General features: G+C 62.9%; 1 protein-coding gene across 1 annotated transcript in view; it reads left to right on the top strand.

The window, feature by feature from the left end:
* The first annotated feature begins 823 nt into the window (after positions 1 to 823).
* LOC125918032 (dual specificity mitogen-activated protein kinase kinase 2) overlaps positions 824 to 17255 on the top strand; it is a 17254-nt gene continuing 822 nt past the window's right edge. The window contains exons 1-9 of the mRNA XM_049624094.1: positions 824 to 1630; positions 6535 to 6681; positions 10485 to 10562; positions 11083 to 11134; positions 11215 to 11339; positions 11880 to 12093; positions 13873 to 13937; positions 14957 to 15018; positions 16093 to 16138. Coding sequence (XP_049480051.1) covers positions 1382 to 1630; positions 6535 to 6681; positions 10485 to 10562; positions 11083 to 11134; positions 11215 to 11339; positions 11880 to 12093; positions 13873 to 13937; positions 14957 to 15018; positions 16093 to 16138 — 1038 coding nt within the window. The 5' untranslated portion in view covers positions 824 to 1381. The remainder of the gene's footprint in view (positions 1631 to 6534; positions 6682 to 10484; positions 10563 to 11082; positions 11135 to 11214; positions 11340 to 11879; positions 12094 to 13872; positions 13938 to 14956; positions 15019 to 16092; positions 16139 to 17255) is intronic.

Below are 17255 nucleotides of genomic sequence, written 5' to 3'. Positions count from 1 at the left end.
GAGAGAGGGAGACACAGAACTTGAAGCAGGTTCCAGGCTCTGAGCTGTCAGCACAGAGCCTGATGTGGGGCTCGAACTCGGGAATGGTACAATCATGACCTGAGGTGAAGTCGGATGCTTAAGTGACTGAGCCCCCCAGGTACCCCTGGAACAGGAGTTTCTTTCTTTCTCTCTCTCTTTCTTTCTTCCTTTCTTTTTTAATTTTTTTTTTTTTTTAATTTTTTTTTTTCAGCTTTTTTATTTATTTTTGGGACAGAGAGAGACAGAGCATGAATGGGGGAGGGGCAGAGAGAGAGGGAGACCCAGAATCGGAAACAGGCTCCAGGCTCCGAGCCATCAGCCCAGAGCCTGACGCGGGGCTCGAACTCACGGACCGCGAGATCGTGACCTGGCTGAAGTCGGACGCTTAACCGACTGCGCCACCCAGGCGCCCCTCTTTTTTAATTTTTTAAAAAATGTTTATTTATATTTGAGAGAGGGAGACACAGAATCCGAAGCAGGCTCCAGGCTCTGAGCCGTCAGCACAGAGTCTGACACGGGGCTCGAACTCACGAGCTGTGAGCTCATGACCTGAGCCGAAGTCGGACGCTTAACTGAGCCACCCAGGTGCCCCTGAAAATTGTATTTTTGTTGGGTTAAGTCAAACATGTTAAAATTACTATTACCTGATCTATTTTTAAGGTATATTTTTTTTAATGTTGCTAAAATATTTTTAATTGCACACATGTAAAATAAAATAACTTGCACGTGTGGCTTTTATTCTTTTTTTTTTTTTTTATGTTTATTTTTGCAAGAGAGAGCACAAGTGGGGAAGGGGCACGGGGTGGAGGCGGGTGCACAGAATCTGAAGCAGGTTCTAGACTCCAGGCTGTCAGCATAGAGCCCAACTCGAGGCTCGAACTCACGAACCACGAGATCATGATCTGAGCTGAAGTCGGACACTTAACCGACTGAGCCCCCTGGGCACCCCCTGTTCGGTTTCTTTTGCACAGCACTGTGTTAGTCCTTGTGTGCGTTGAGCTAATGTCTGCCCACCTCTTACAGGGAGCTGCTTTTTACTCCCAAGATTTGGTTTAAAGTCAAGGCATTAGTGAAATTGCCTTATTGTCAAAATCCCTTGGAAAATTCCTTGAATCACCCAATAAAGTGCCGAGTACGTGGTTGGTTGTTTTACTAACTGGCTCCAGGAATGTTTGTGTGTATAAATGCTTAATGTTCAGAGCAACATAATAAGAGCCCGTCCTCAGGGAGGGGGTAGAGTCCTCTGCACAGTACTTGGGTCTGATCTGTTCCCGCGTCCTTCCAGCCACACGCGTGGGGCCTGGCATGCGGCGGCCACACGGTGAGCCTGGCTGAGCCAGGTCATCTCTCTGTAGCTTGCATGTTCTTGGCTAGCCCTTGCCCTTGGGGTCTTTGCAGAGCAAACTTGGTGGACCTCCAGAAGAAGCTAGCAGAGCTTGAACTCGACGAGCAGCAGAAGAAGCGTCTAGAAGCCTTCCTCACCCAGAAGGCCAAGGTCGGAGAGCTCAAGGACGATGACTTCGAAAGGATCTCGGAACTGGGGGCCGGGAACGGCGGGGTGGTCACCAAGGTCCAACACAGACCCTCCGGCCTCATCATGGCGAGAAAGGTGAGAGGCGGTTGGCGAGGGCGGGCCTCTGCTTTCTGATCCACCCAGGGCACTTGGGCACTCGGGCACTCGCCCGGGCCCTTAGCGAGAGCCAGCCCGCTTGGGATGCGGAATGCCCGCCTGCCTCGGGCTGCCCTTCCTTTACCGACCGCTGCCTTCCAGGACTTCAGGTCACGTTCCCAGAAACATCCGGACTGGGACAGACCGGCTCCCTCTTCTGGGCTCCCAGGCCACGGTGCAGCCCCCTGGCTAGGTGGGCGAGAACCCTCCCTGAGAGATGTAGGGGTGGAGAAGAGGAGGGTGTGACCATTTGGGGATTCGTGACTCCTACACGCATGACCGGGGGACACAGTCCGTGTGATAAATCGCTCAGCTCATATAGGCATAGCAAGTCAACCCTTTCTGGAAGCCCGTGCCCCGGTGGTTCCCACCTGTGTTTTCAGAGCCCCGAACGCCCCGCGCCCAGGTGGGTCCGCGTGGGTCCTGCCTTCCCTGGGTTCGCCGCGCTCCCTTGCCACTGGGATTTAACATCGTCGCTCTTTCTCCTGCCCCCAGAGCGCCTCCCTCCCTCCTGAAACCTATTTCTGTCCCCTTCCCGCAGGCAGCCTTTTCAAAACCAGAGCAGCCCCAGAAGTCTCTGGTCTGCCGTCACCCAAAGAACAGGGGATAAAAAGGCAGATGTGAGATTCAGGGGGCGGTGGGGGGGGACTGAGAACAGAGAGCTGGTCAGAGTTGGCTTGAGGCACCAGAGAGTGCTCCCGGGCCAGCTGAGCAGTCTCCTGGGACGTGCCTCGTGGTAAGCCTGAGCCTGGGAGCTTGTCCACACCTTTACGGACAAGCCTTCGGAGTACGATTCGGGAGCTTGAGCCTGGGGCCCGGATGAGTTCTGCCGCACGGCCACGGTGCTCCCTTGTGACGGGTGCTCCCCTGTGACGGGTGAGCCGTCGCCGTGAGGGAAGTGGGGTGAAGTCTACACGGGCACTGCCGGTCTTAACAGCTTCCCACGCGTCCAGAAGTCCTTCAAGTAAAAAGTTAAGAGAAGAACAGGTCTAACCTATTGGGGAGCAGACCTCCAGTTTTGTTCCCCGTAGATTGTGGCCTCTCAGTCGTGTGGGCCCCGTGTGGCTGCCCGCCCAGCACGGTGTCGGAGCGGAGCTGTGCCCGCGGGCACTTGGTGGACGCTTGGAACAAGAAGGCCGTCCTCGCAGCCAGCGCAGTTCGGGGCTGCGACTCCACAGGCCCAGGAGCTCTCTCTTAGCCAGTCAGCGGAGGTCGTAGGCTCTTTTGAATCCCATCCGGAAGCCCATTTCACCCAAGAGGCCGGTTTGTTTTTATTCAGCTGGGGGCGTAGGTGGGAAATTGACACGCAAAGCGGTGTTCGGGAGACCGGCCTCGGTGGTTCCCCCCATTACCCTGGGTGGATCCCGAGTCCCCGCGTGCTGGGTCTGAATGCCATGCTTTCTGAGTACAGAGCTTCTCAGGTCTGCAAATGCAGCCCGCCAGCCGGGCTGGAGTTCGAGGGCCAGGGTGGGCTTCTCCGTGGGCCAGCATCCTTTGTCACCCGCGTGGCTCCGGTCCCTCTGATCGACGGAGGTGGGGGGACGTGGAGGCTGGTTACATAAGCCCCGAGTGAACTGGTCTGGACTTTCACAGTCACACTTGATTGTGTTTTCTTGGCCGAAGCACGGTGTTCCGACGCCTCGTGCCCTAGGAAGCAAACCTGTGTCAGTCGGGCCAGGAGAGTCTGCAAAGATTACGTTGGTTCCGTACGTGCCTCCCTGGACTGGTAGCGGACGAGTGAGTTTGGGCCTTGTGTTTGTGCGGCCCCCGGGCGCCCGCTTGCCTCCGCGATGGAGGTTTTGTGGCCTCCGTAAGGCCACATCGTGGGACCAGCTGCCATCTCTCAAGTGCCCGGCCCACGGCCGAGCCAGCGTTATTTATGTTCTGGTTTAAAAGGAGCAACAGCTACACTTTACACACGGGCAGCCTGACGCTGGGTCGGGGCAGCGTGTGAATTGGCTGGGGTGGGCCCCTCTCAGGCTGGCCCTTTGCAGTCAACGCTGACTTGATGGGCGCTATCAGCTTGTGGCGTCCAGAATTTACTTCCCCCCCATCTCCAGCTCGCATCTCCTGGCCCCCCATCGTGCGGCGGAGATAATCGCTTTACATCCCGAGATGGTTTGGTGTTGGGTTTGAATGCCGAGCTCCAGCCTTATCTAGTCCTTGGCGTCTGCGTGACCCCAGGGCAGTGGCGTGGAAAGCGCGTGGTGTTGGTGTTCGGGGAGCCTGGCCCCAACACGGACTTGCCCGCCCGCCAGCTGAGTGCCGCCGAGAGCAGGATTTAACCTCGCGGCACCTAGACCTGCCCCTCGGCCCTCCTCCCACCGGGGTTGATGTCGGGAGTTGTGAACGCATGTGCTCAGAGACGTGCCCCTCGCTCCCCGCTCCAGCTTTTCCCCACACGAGATGCTGGCAGGCTGGCTCCTAACTGATCTGGAAGGCTCGCTCTACAGTCTCGTTCGCCCCCGCGTTCTCTCTGCAGCGTCCTTCCCGAAAGCCTTTGACTTACCGTGGCCTTACTTCACGTTAAAGGCTCCAACCCCAGGCATCCGGGGTTCCGTCCAGCTGTGCCCCCTTCTGCCCACTCTTCCTCTTCTGCGAAGCCCGCAGAGTTCTAGCCCTGCAGCTCGGTCGTTCATCTGCAGCCGCTTTGAAGTTCTTGGTCGAGAGCCGCACCGTCCGCGGCAGCCGCCCCGGTCAGCCTTGGCCACGGAGCCGTCGGGACACGTCGGTCCGGCCGAGGTGTGCTGTCCGTGCAGGGAAGCGCGTTCCGGGTTTCAGGGGCTCGGGGTGGGGAAAGCTCACAGATTACGCGTTGAAACAGTAATGTTTTGGTGCATCGCATTGAGTGAAAATACACGAAAAATTCCTCTCCTCTGTTTTCCTTGTACTTTTCCAACGTGGCAGCGGGAGGGTTTAAGACGGAACGCGCGGCCTGTTCTCTGGGGCAGCGCTGGCCGCCATCAGCCCACGTTGCTCATCCCTCGGCCTCAACCAGGCCCTCTTTCTGGGCTTTTGAGAGGAGACCGCTGCCTCCTGGGTAGACCGCCGCGCTCCTTTTCGGAGCCAGCGTGTCGCGAGTGTACCCGCCGGACAGGTGGTCCTGCAAAGGAGAGACTGTCCCCGAGTCCTCGGACGGGTGGCCGCAGGGGCGGGGCGGTGCCCAGGCGTGCAGCCAGAGCTTGCCCCCGCAGGTGGCAGCGACAGTTCCCCGACTTTGCTGGGGAAGGCGAGGGGCGCCGGGCACCGTGCCACTGCGACCCACCAGTCACGGCCGCCAGGGTCATCGTCACGAGCTGACACCGTGTGCCACCCTGAACTCAACAATCACACCTTCCTGGTGCCCTCGGTCCGCTCTCTGCCCCCCCGCGGAGCACCCATTCCCCCACCATATCCGGCCAACTCTCATCTGGCCTTCCAGGCCTGGGGAGCCTCCCCCCAGCCAGTTGTCTCCCCTGCTCCCTCCGAGCAGGTCTTTACCACTCCCTCTGCCCATCACAGGGACTCCACACAAACGTCTGAAAGGCTCAGGCACCCTCGATCCTTTTCCGCCTCTCCCGTTTCTCTTGTCCTGTCGCAGTGGTCAGGGCAGCCGAGATCCTCGGTGGCCTGGACAGGGAACCACGGCCTCAGCTCTTTCCCGGTGGGCATTGCTCTTGGCGCTTTGTCACCTGCGTCCTCCACCTCTCCAGATGCCCCTTTGGTTTCTCACCTTTTGAATCTCGAGGTGACCGTCCCCTCTGCTGACTTAAACTGAGGTGAAGGGGACCTAGGACCCTCGGGTGGTGGCCCAGAGCTCCCTCCGTGTGGGGCTGCGGGACTCCAGAGGCAGACCCCTGGCGGAGAGGGGCGGAGGTCCCAGGCCACCCTGGGCTGGTGCTTTGGGTGACTGGGGGGGAAGATTCCTCTTACCAGAGCTCCCCTGTAGCCAAGTGAAAATGTTTGCTCCATTGAGGTTTGTTTTAAAACAGCCTTTCTGAGATGTACTTTACGCGCCACACCATTTACCCTTTTACGTGTGTGTGTGTGTATGTGTGTATGTGGGTTTTTGGCCCCACCTCCCTTCCTCCTCTTACCCTTTTTTCTTTTTTTTAAATGTTTATTTTTGAGAGAGAGAGGGAGACACAGAGTCTGAAGCAGGCTGCATGCAGGCTCTGAGCTGTCAGCACAGAGCCTGACGCGGGGCTCAAACTCCCGAACTGTGAGATCATGACCTGAGCCGAAGTCAGAGGCTCAACCGACTGAGCCACCCAGGGCCCCCACCCCCACCCCTGCTTACCTCTTTGAAGTATATGTAATTCAGTGGTGTACATTCTCAGACCTGTGCATCCGCCACCACCATCTATTCTAGAACATTCTCTCTCCCCAGAAAGAAACCCCATCCCTGTCAGCAGTCACCTCCCCGGCCCCCACAAGCCCCCTTCCCGTCCGTGGATAAGCCTGTTCGGACGTTTCGCACACGTGGACTCACACCCTTTGTGGCCTCTCGTGTCTGGCTCCCTCCCTGAGCGTCACGTGTTCGGGGTCCGTCCACGGGGCGGCGGGTGGGGGCAACTCGCTCCTGCTGGCGGCCGAAGGACGTGCGCGTGCGCGGCGGACACACCCGGGTGAGACGCGTGTGCGGTGGATGCTTGGGTGGCTTTCGCGTTCTGGCGATCGTGAGTCCCGCGTGCACGCGGGGTGCGAGTTTGCGTGGACGTGTGTCTTTGGTTCTCTAGGCGCCTGGAAGCGCGTCGCTGTTTCGAACGCTGTGGCAAGCACGTCGGGGCCAGGGCTCCGGAGCCCGCTCGTTGCGGGTGCCCCTCCGAGGCCCGGTCTCGAGCCCCCTCCCCTCTCCCTCGCAGCTGATCCACCTGGAAATCAAGCCGGCCATCCGGAACCAGATCATCCGCGAGCTGCAGGTGCTGCACGGGTGTAACTCCCCGTACATCGTGGGCTTCTACGGGGCCTTCTACAGCGACGGCGAGATCAGCATCTGCATGGAGCACATGGTGAGTGGCTGGGGGTCCCCGCCCGCCGCCCTCGGGCCCGTGTCCCCAGACGCCAAGCACCGTTGTTCCCAGGGTCCTTCCCGAGGTGCCCCAGGCCGGGTCGGCGTGTGCGCGCAGGTCTCATGGTTCTCTGCCCCCGTTCCGGCCTCGCCCCTCCCTGGGCGCGTGGCAGAAGCCGTTCCGCCTTGTTTTCCCCACCGGCCGTGTTCTGGCAATGCCACGCGCCCGTAAGGTAGCTTATTAAACACTCCTTGATGGTGGGCACGGGCTGATCCCAACCCGTCCCAAGCCACAGTGAATGAAATTTCCTTACACGAGACGCGGGATAAAGTCCCGAAGCTGGAGTTGCCGGGCCCGAGGCGTCCAGCAATCTCGATGGATGTTTCCTAGGTGCCCTCTGAAGAGAGAGCTCCGTTAAAGGCGAAACCCCGCTCTGCCCCCCAGCTCAGGCCTGCGGAGTCAGAAGCTTCGGGGTGGAACACGGGCACCTCTCTTGTTTCAAACCACCATGGCTGATTCTGACGAGCCCCCTTATTAAGAAACTGTGGTCTTGAACGTCAGAACTGGGTGGGATCGGGCGTAACAAAAGCAGAAGTGGTCAGAGCTGAGGGCCCTGGGAGGAAATGCTGCCCACCCTGTTCCGAGCCGAATTCGTCAGGTGTGGGGCTGTCTGCCGCCCGGCTCCCCGGGCCCTGGCCCTGTGGGGCCCTTGCAAAACCAGGATGCTGTGGCCTTAGGCACGGCGGCTTCGGTTACGCCTCGCAGGCCCGCGCTGTCCCCTCCGACGGTGTTGTAACGCGGGCAGGAAGTGAGTTTCAGCAAGCGCCCGTGAGGGACGCTTCGTGAGCGCTCGTGGTGTAACCGTGCCCCAGACGGGGTGCTGCAGGCCCCAGGCCCCGGGTCACGCAGCGCCCCGCCCGCCGGTCGCTGCCAGTGAGCGCCAAGGGCAAGAAAGGTGGTCGAGGCAAGCCTCTGCCTCCCCTCCCTGCTGCCCCGGAGCGCGGTGCGGGTCCGAAGCCGCCACCTTCCCTTGCAGAAGAGGCCCCGCGTCCCACCTCGGCCCCCTGGCCCCGCTTCTGTTCTCGGTTTCCTGCCGAGGCATCTGCGCCCCGGCGACACGAATGGGCTGCAGCGATGAGGGGCAGGGGCAGGGGCAGGGATCCCGGCTGCTTGCTCGCTCGTCCTCTACACATTCCTGGTTGGGTTCTTTCGGTTTGCTTCTATCACGAGGGCGGGAGGGAGCTAGAGCGAGCGTGTAGCACCCGTGAGAAGACGCGGTCAGGTGAGGCCTGCGCTCCCCACCTGCCGCGGGGGTTACCGTGCCCGAAGCCAGGAGGCCACCGGTTTTCAAGTTTCGGGTGAGCCCAGAGGAGGGGGCGGTCTGGGCAGGGAGATGACAGCACGGTAACCGGGGCAGGGGGGGGGGGGGGGGGGGGGGCCCCAGCCCACTGCCCTTCGTGGTGTTTTCGTGTCACACGATCCCCTCCAGAGCCGCATTCCCCAGGGTTTTCTGCCTCTCCGTCATTCACTCGTGTGCCATATTGGGCGACAGCCTGGGGTCGGGCGTCCACGCCACCGCTCGCCTCTTGGCGGCACGGCTGGGGACGAGGTTCTCGCCTTCCACCCGTAGAGCTGGGGGGCGGGAGAGCCAGCCTTCCGCCGGCACCTGGAGCCGAGGGCAGGGGGCGAGACTACCTGCGCAGGTTTGCGTGCGAATTGGCTCCTGTGTCCAGCCGGGAGGACTCCGGCCCCCACTTGCAGCAAGAGACCCCCAGCTGGTGACGAGCAGCGTGGATTCCGCACGCAGGGACGGTCTCCCCTGGCCGGCCCATGGGGTGTGTGGGGCTTAGAAGCAGCGGGCCGGTGGTTTCCTGGTGGCCCGAGGCTGTCGCTGGGGCCACTCCGGGCACGGACCCCGCAGACAGCGGGTACTTTGGGGGGCAGCCTGCTGACTGTTCACAGGCACCTCTTGGTGTTTCCTGGGGTCTAGTCAGATCTGAAGTCACACCTCCGCCTGGCAGGGAGAGGAAAGGGTGATCCCCACCCAGGCCGGGGACAGAGGTGACCGGACGACAGGGCGTGTGTGCCCCGAGCACGAGGCTCCCTGAGGAGAAAGCACGCATAACGGGAGCCGTTTAGGTACATTTGTTAAACTCCGTGTTTCCCCGCGCGTGTGGATGCCTATTCAGATACACAGAAAGATCTGGAACAATAGAAGTCACGCTTCAGGGGAGGCCAGCGGACTCTCCAGGAGATTAGGGGGTGATGTGCCTACAGTTGAGGGTTTTATAAGGAAAGTATTCACGTAGCACCTGCTTGATCAGGGTACAGTTCCCAGAGCATTTAGGACACCTACACAGAATGAAAGTGTGGGATGCTGCACACGCGTGAGATTTGGGGTCAGAGACACCCAGTTGTGCTATATCTCTGCCACTTCCTGTCAACGTGGCTTGAACGATTTACACTCAGTGCAGACCAGGGGGGTCTCATCCGGGACTGCTCTTGCCCCAGGGGACACCGGGCCACGTCTGGGGACATGTGTGGGACACGTGTGGCCGGCAGGACTGGGCAGTGCCTGGCCTCCCGTGGCCTCTGGGGGTGTCCCCCCCTGGACATCCTCGTTTATAAGCCTGTGGTAGGTCTGTGACAATTAAGAATGAAAGGAGCTGTGTCAGGAAGCAGGGTTATGGTTTTAAAAGAATTTGTTTTTTGATTCTTCTAAGATTGGTTGATACAGGAGAAAACGGGAGGGCTGGAAGGAACGCCCCCGCCCTGCAGACAGAGCGGGCTGAGCCAGGACGCCTGGTCCCGAGGGTGGCCGTCTAGGCACTCGAGAGTCATGTGCAGGTTGTAGAGGCTTCATCGTGTATCGGGTTTTCTAGAACTTCCCACCCCTGGCCTTTCTCACTGGGCACGACTCGGGTAGAAGTGCTGGAGATACGGGGCCCCGGCACCCCTGGGATTTCAGGCTCTCCTCCCGCACCCCTTCCTCTGGCTTCGAGGAAGCCGCGTGGCTGTAGGCGGCCTGGAGCCGCTTGGTGGAGACCGTACCGGCCCGAAGCTGCCCAGCGTTGAGCTCAGATGCTGGCCCCCCGCGCTTGGAACTTAGTGGGTCCATCTAGCGTCCCAGGGGACCCAGTGGGCATTCGTCAGAACCCCACCTAGGTTTGGTCTCCAGGTTTGCTGTCCCACAGCCTGCGGATTTAAGGCCATGACTGGGGTGGGGTGAGGTGGGACTCAGACTGGTAGGACCTGTGCCCGTCCTTTGAAGGCAGGACATATCTGCGCACAGCGGCGAGCACGTGACAAGGCCTGAGGGACGGGGGCCCGGGAGCCGGGAGGTGTGGGCAGCGGTGTTTCTCCTGTGCTGGTGCCTCCGGGCCCCCGCTGCCCTTCTGCCCGGTCTGCCTCCGACCTGCAGGAGGAGAACCCAGCCCCAGAAGCTGGCTGCTTCCCTCCGCCTGCTGCCAGTGTGGCGAGCTGGGGAGGGCTGAGTCCTGGGCCTCGCTTTCTGGGAGGATGGGCCGCCTAGGACACTGGCCGGCACTCTCGTTGCTTCCTTACTGGATGGGCTGTCCCGAGGGACCGGAGGGGGTCCCTGCTCTTGACCAGCGAGTCGCGTCTGGCTGTGGTCTGGCCTCCGTGTCCCGTGGAGGAGATTGAGCTCCAGCTCCTGGCAAGCGGGGAAGTGCTCCGCTGTCCTGCCTGCTTCCCGGTGTCCCTCTGGGACTCGTCCTCTGCACCGCAGGCCCCGCCTGGCCCACCGCCCAGAGCCGGCTTTCTCCCCTCTGTGCCGTCCCTAGGACGGCGGTTCTCTGGACCAGGTGTTGAAAGAAGCCAAGAGAATTCCCGAGGAGATCCTGGGGAAGGTCAGCATCGCGGTAAGTGCGAGGGCTCCAGGCGCACGCCCCCTGCACCTCCCCCCCCCGCCGACCCCCCAGGGCCGCCGCACCCCTGGGGCGGGTGCGTGCACCCACTCCCGGCCCTGGGCTCCGCACGAGTCTATTCTTGTCCTGGCCCCAGTTGGAGGTCCCCGTCTCTGGCAGCCGAGGGGCTGAGCAGGTGGCACCTCTTTGCACATGAGGTGGAGGGACGCTTTCCTGCCCCGCGCGGGCCTTGGCGCCCCGTGGGTGGTACCCCACAGTGCTGTCCTCACGTGGCGAATTAGCCGTCAGTCTGCGGGGCCTCGGTGCAGCCCGGCACGGAAGCTCTCAGCAGACGGTGCCCGTTGGGCTGGCGAGACCCTCCAGGCAGTGGGGGCGGGGCGTTGTGGCCGTCCCTGCCACTCTTCTCGCTTGTCCCAGCCTCACGTGGGCTCCTGAACCCGTCCTGGTCAAGTGGCCCCTCGGGTCTGCCCGAGACGCCACCCTGCTCACCCGCTCCCTCCCTCCCACCCCGCAGGTTCTCCGGGGTTTGGCGTATCTCCGGGAAAAGCACCAGATCATGCACCGAGGTGAGCGGCCCTGGGCGTCTAGGCGGCGGGCGGGCCAGCCGGGCCGGGCCCCCCTAACCTGCAGCTGGTTCTGCCCGCAGATGTGAAACCGTCCAACATCCTCGTCAACTCCCGAGGGGAGATCAAGCTGTGCGATTTTGGGGTGAGCGGGCAGCTCATCGACTCCATGGCCAACTCCTTCGTGGGAACTCGGTCCTACATGTCTGTAAGTCTGTCAGGGAGCCTGAGGGCGTCCGTAGCTCTTCCCTGTCTTCCAGAAGCTTTTCAAAAGCCTGCAGTTCTCCGTCACACGCGTTGTGTTTCTGCTGGGGTCCTACTTTCCGTCCAGATTCTAGCGACCTTGTCTTCTCACTCGGGGCCTTCTCTGGAAACACCTGCCCCGTTCCTTTCCGCCAGCATGAGAGACTGAGCGCAGGGCTGTGGTCAGTTAGAAACTGGCCCTCAGGTGTTTTCGGAAACATCTGGGCGTCTCGGGAGCAGACGCTGAGAAGTTAGTCTTGGGACTGTAGCAGAGTCTACGCTCTGCCCCTTCGTGGGCTGGTCGTCCTTTTGCAAAAGTGCCAGGGGTTCGGGTCTCGAGTGCTGTTTCGGCCCCGGCTGGGAGCCTCGCTGTCCCAAGGCGGTGGAGCGGGGGGTGGAATGGCCTTCTTTGCGTTGCCGGTCTCGGGAGGGTGGCAGGGCCGGGCCGGGGGCGCCAGGGTGCAGCTTCCGTCTGGGCGTTTCTTCGCCCCTTCTCCCCCGACAGCCGGAGCGGTTGCAGGGCACGCACTACTCGGTGCAGTCGGACATCTGGAGCATGGGCCTGTCCCTGGTGGAGCTGTCCATCGGAAGGTACCCCATCCCCCCGCCGGACGCCAAGGAGCTGGAGGCCACGTTCGGCCGGCCCATGGTTGACGGGGCAGAAGGAGAGCCTCACAGCATCTCGCCACGGCCCAGACCGCCTGGACGCCCCGTCAGTGGTATGGCCCGAATCGGGAACTTTGGACTGGACAGGCAGTGTTGCCCGTCCGGGGTGTCCCGGGGCACCTGAGGCTTGTGGGGACGGCCCCCCGGACCCGGTCCTGTCCCCCGCGGGGTGTCCTGGGCACCTGAGGCTTGTGGGGACGGCCCCCCGGACCCGGTCCCATCCAGGGGCAGCTGCACGTGTTAACCAGCTGTGAAACTAACCTCTCAGCCAAACTGTCATTTGGGTGGTTTTTCCAGCACTTTATTCCGGAAACGCTCAAATGTAGAGAGAGGCCCACGGGGATTGCCCAGCGAGCACCCATAGGCCCGCCGCCTGGACTTTGGGCGAAGGCTGTGCCGTTCGGAAACCGAGACTGACTCAAGTCGGACCCCCTCGGCTGCTCTGCCGGATTCAGTCCCGACACGCAGCGCAGGAGGGAGCGGGAGGCTGGGGGGCGCGGGGGGCCAGGTGGGCTCCCAGAGGACTGTCCGTACCCGCGGCGGTCACCTGTGCAGTGGGGGGCTGCCCGGGGCCAGAGAGCTTCAGGCTGGCCCTCTGGCCGCTTTGGAGGGGCGAGGGCGAAGGGTCACGGCAGCGTAACTAGGAAACAGCGCTCAGGGCTCTGCTGTCTTTCTTTTCCTTAAGTCAGGTGACAGGAAGGGAGCGGAGGGAGTCTGAAGGAGTGCGCCGTGGACAGCGGCTGGCCTGTGCCTTGGCGTGATACTGGCTTTACAGAGAGACGTCACACACCGTGTGACTTACTAGCTTAAGGGGTGCAAGCCAGTGGCTGTCTGTGTCTTCACAAGGCTGTGCAGCCGTCACCACTGTCTGGTTCCAGAACGTTCCATCACCCTAAAAAGAAGCCCCATCCCCGTCAGCCGTCACCCCCGCCCCAGCCCCTGGCAACCACGAGCCCCCTTCCTGTCCGTGGACGAGCCCGTTCCGGACGTTTCACACCCGCGGACTCACAGCCCGCGTGGCCTCTCGTGTCTGGCTCCCTCCCTGAGCGTCGCGTGTCCGGGGTCCGTCCGCGGGTCGGCGGGGGCGGGCGCCTCGCTCCTGCTGGCGGCCGAGTGTCCCTGTGTGTGGCGTTGGGTCTTCGCTGCCCACAGGCGCCGGGTGTCTTGGTTTTCTCCCGTCTCCCGCCCCCGTGTGTGTCCTCGGGCCCTGGCTCCGTCCCTCCCAGCACCAACTCCCAGATGGCATCGCGGGCACCCCGCCGAGGCCCCGTCCCGGCAGGGAGAAGCCGCAGGGGGTGTCGTGCCAGGCCGCCTCGGCCTGCCAGCGCCTCCCCCAGCCCCAGCTCGCGTGCCCGTTTCAGGACAGGGGACAGGAGGCGAAAGTCCAGCGGCCAAACCTGGCCCTGGCCAGCTGGGCCAAAGACAAGGGTCAGCTGCCCCCAGCCGCTCGTCCATCCTGGGCAGCGTTTGGGGCCTGATGCCGCCTTCACCCGCGGCTCCGAGCAAGGTCACGCTGCCCTCCTTGCTCGTGGTCACCCCCCACCCCCCTGCCCGTGCGCTAGAAAGCAGGGGCTGTGACTTCGGCACAGCCTGGAGGCAGCACCGTGCCAAATGTGTGACTTCTCAAAAAACACTCCTGTTCGTTTTGGCGTCTCGTCTTGTTTTGTTTTGTTAAGTCACGGGAGGCTCGGAAGAGAAGCCGCTTTGCCAGGGAGGCGGGCGCAGTAGCCGGGGGCACGGCCGGGCCGCCGCCTCTGGTTCAGGCCGGCGTCGGGGGGAAGGGTGCTCAGCGGACGCCCGCCTCACCCCTGGGTCCGTCTCTGCCCCTGCAGGCCACGGGACGGACAGCCGGCCGGCCATGGCCATCTTCGAGCTGCTGGACTACATTGTGAATGAGGTGCGTGTCCCCGGAGCCCCCGGCCCGGCTGCCCGGGGGCGGGGCAGGCCGTTTGGCTTGGATTTGCCCACGGGACCCAGAGGAAGGAGCTGCAGGCACAGACCGGAGCTTGTCGCGGGGGGCAGGTGGCGGGACCGCTTCCCTCCTACACACGAGTGAGCCGCGGGCACGGACGGGGGCGGCTCCTCGGGCCTGGAGAGGGCTGAGTAGGGCCTGACCCTGAGGCCCGCCCTCCCAGCTCGGTCAGGCCACCCTTCCTGGGCGTTGCGTGGGCCGCAGTGTGTTCTCGGTGGCCCTTTTGAGTCAGGGCGGAGAAACAGGGCGGCCAGGCTGCCTGAGGCCCTGGCTCGGTCCGGGGCTGGGCGTCCAGTGAGCAGCTCAGAGCAGGGTCAGTGATGACAGAACAGGACGGGCTGGCTCTGGTGACACAGCCCTGCACCCGGCAGCCACGCCCGGGCCCAGCGAGCACGTCTGTCCTCCCAGGGATACTCGGCACTTGCCACCCCTGCTGGGTTTCACCGGGACCGTTGGCCCACAGCCTTCCCTGACAGGGGCTTAGCCCCACACACACCTGTCCCCACCCAAGCGCCTGTGTGCTGGCTTCCCCAGCTTCCAGGCCCGAACCTGGAACGAGCTGCCCGCCCCGGTGGTCCCAACCCCCTGCTGGAGACAGGTGGCCCAGACAGTATGACGCACATCTGTAAAGTGGGGGGTGGGTCCTGTCTTTTCCCCCCAGAACCAGCTGTGATCCTGAAACCAGACCTTTCCAAAGAGAGCCCTGAAGAGCCTGGCCGAGTTGGCAGGGCGGGGGGGGGAGGGGCTGGAGGGGGGGGGGGGGGGGGGGGGGGGGTGCCTCTCTAGCAATGAACGTGAAAGGACTGGGGCCAAGGGTGGTGCCTTCTGAGGGTCCCCGAAAAGCGCTGTGCTGTCCCCGCGGATGCAGGACTGGCAGGTGCCTTTCCCCGTGATTCCAGAACCATCCTTGAGTATCTAACCCTCACCTCTCTGTCCGCCCACAGCCACCTCCCAAGCTGCCCAGCGGTGTCTTCACCCAGGACTTCCAGGAGTTTGTAAATAAATGGTAAGGTGCCACCGCCTCCAGCACGGTCTCGGGGCGGGCCGGGGCGGGATGCCAGGCCGCCAGGGGCCCCGCCTGCCTCCCGGGATGGCCGCCCACACCCTGGCCACCGACCCAGATGTGCACTTCCTTCCTGGTCCGGGGCCGGGCCCCTCTGCTACCGATGGGCGCTGCCGGTGGGTGGCCGTGCCTGGGGGGCACCTGGAGCTCACCCGAGAACCCAGATGGGTTCCTTTCCGAGGCCGCTGAGTCGTGGTATCCAGCTGGTGGCCCCTCTTGTCCCCGGAGCAGACCAGGATCACGGGCCATGTGGAAATGATGCCTTCCCGCCTCACCTTCCACCAGCAAGCACCTCCGTTTCCCAGCCTCTCGAGCCCGTAACTGCCCCATCTTCCACATGAGGCTTCCCAGTCGCTTCCTGGCAAGTGGCCACCTTTTCTTGCCGCGTCAGCCCGGGCCCGGGGCGCGCAGGCTCCGGAGCAGGAAGGGGGCTCGGAGCCGCCCCTCACCCTCAGGGCCGTCCTGCACGTCAGGATGAGCGGGCCGGCAGGGCGTCCCACACAGCAGCACACCCGCTCCTGGTGGCAAAGCCACCACTGGCCCTTTGCACGACCGCTGGACAGCACGCTGCAGCTCAAATCCAGTGACGTGTCAGTGCTTCTGTACCCGTTGCGTTTTCTTTTGTGTTTGAACAGCCACCATTTGGCCTCCGGCTGGTCTGAGCAACGGTTCTTAGGGGCAGTTCTGCTTTTTTGAAGGAAAAAGTTCCATTTTGACACTGGGGCTCCCAAACTGGGGACATTCGTTAGCAGTGTAGCCGCGTTGCCGCTGGGCCTGACGGAGCAGCAGCGGGGGCGTCCCCACGGCCTCGCCCCATCCCTCTTGCCCTTCCGTCCCCGGGGGTCGTGCCCTCCCAGCAAGGGGGGAGCAGAGCAGACTCCGTGCCTTGCCGCATCCAGGCTCCGGACCGGCCAGGCGCGGGGACCGGGCTGACCCACCCCGGCTCCGCAGGCAGGTCTCCGCGGCCACCGGCTAACGGCCCTGCCTTGTCTTCCCACCCCCTGTCCTCCTCTCCAGCCTCATTAAGAACCCAGCGGAGCGAGCCGACCTGAAGACGCTCACGGTGAGTGAGGCCGCGGGTTCCGGGCCCCGGGGGCGCTCCTCGGGGCGCGTGTGGGTCTCCTCTGCTCCGAGCAGCCGTGGCGCCCTTGGCTCCCAGAGGAGCGGGATGGCCCAGCTGTGCCCGTGGTCGGGGTGTCCGCGCCTGGGAGTGCCGGGGCCCTCGTGCTTCTGTGCGGCTCCCGCCTTGGGCCTGGCGGGCCCCACAGATCGGGGAGACCCGAGGGCCGCCGGCCTCCCTGTGCGGCGTCCGGTGTCCTTGAGAAGCCAGGTGGGCGTCAACTCCCCTTCCCCCCGGCAGGGTGGGGGCGGGTGGGGCTGCCAGCCCCGTTGACCTGGGGCATTTCTCTCTGTGAATCTGATCCCTTCCGCTGCCGGGCCTCCTCACCCACAGCCACCCTGCCAAGCCTGGGGCGGCCTGCTCTTCAGGCACCTCCACGACACGAGACCGTGAGGGTCACACCTGCTGGTTCTCGGTCTCTGGTGCCGAGCGTCAAAACACGAGCGTCTCTTAATTATCGGAACGTGGTCTTTCCAGTAAGGGAGCCTCAGCCTTCCCGCTTCCTCCGGTTAGCCTCCACCTCAGGACCTTTGCAAAGGACAGTGCTTCTCCCCAGGGGACGTGTCCTGGGCCCCTCTCAGCTGGCCTGGCTGCTTCCTGGGGTCTCCGCTTCAGCCCCTCCTCTGACGTGTCCCCAGACGTCTTGCCTAGTCCCACATCCTCTATTCGTTCTGGTGACGACCAGCGTCTCCTGGTCGTGGGCGCCACCGAGAACGCCAGGCGGGGAGGGTCTGCGCGCGGTGACTCTTCCGGAAAGTCTTCGGACGCGGGAGGTGTCCCAGTAACGTGTGTTAGAGGCACGTGTGACGTCACAAACGCCTGTTCGTTGTAAGATACACGAAAATCTGTGAAATAGAGAAACTGATGGATGGCGGGGCCCCCGCGGCGCCCCCTGGGACTCTCTGTCCCACTTACACCCTGCTGTGGGACCGACTTTTTAACTTCCTTCTCCCCCGTTCCTACCCCCTGCCTACAGCGCAGGCAGCAGCTGGGGGTCCGGGTGTCGCGTGAGGAGACCAGACCTGCTCCCATGGACCCCAAGCCCCCAGGACCCACCCCT

The sequence above is a fragment of the Panthera uncia genome, unplaced genomic scaffold (assembly GCF_023721935.1).
Source record: "Panthera uncia isolate 11264 unplaced genomic scaffold, Puncia_PCG_1.0 HiC_scaffold_391, whole genome shotgun sequence".
Classification (NCBI taxonomy): domain Eukaryota; kingdom Metazoa; phylum Chordata; class Mammalia; order Carnivora; family Felidae; genus Panthera; species Panthera uncia.
The sequence above is the reverse complement of the archived record's forward strand: the minus strand, read 5'-3'. Positions and strand labels throughout refer to the sequence as shown.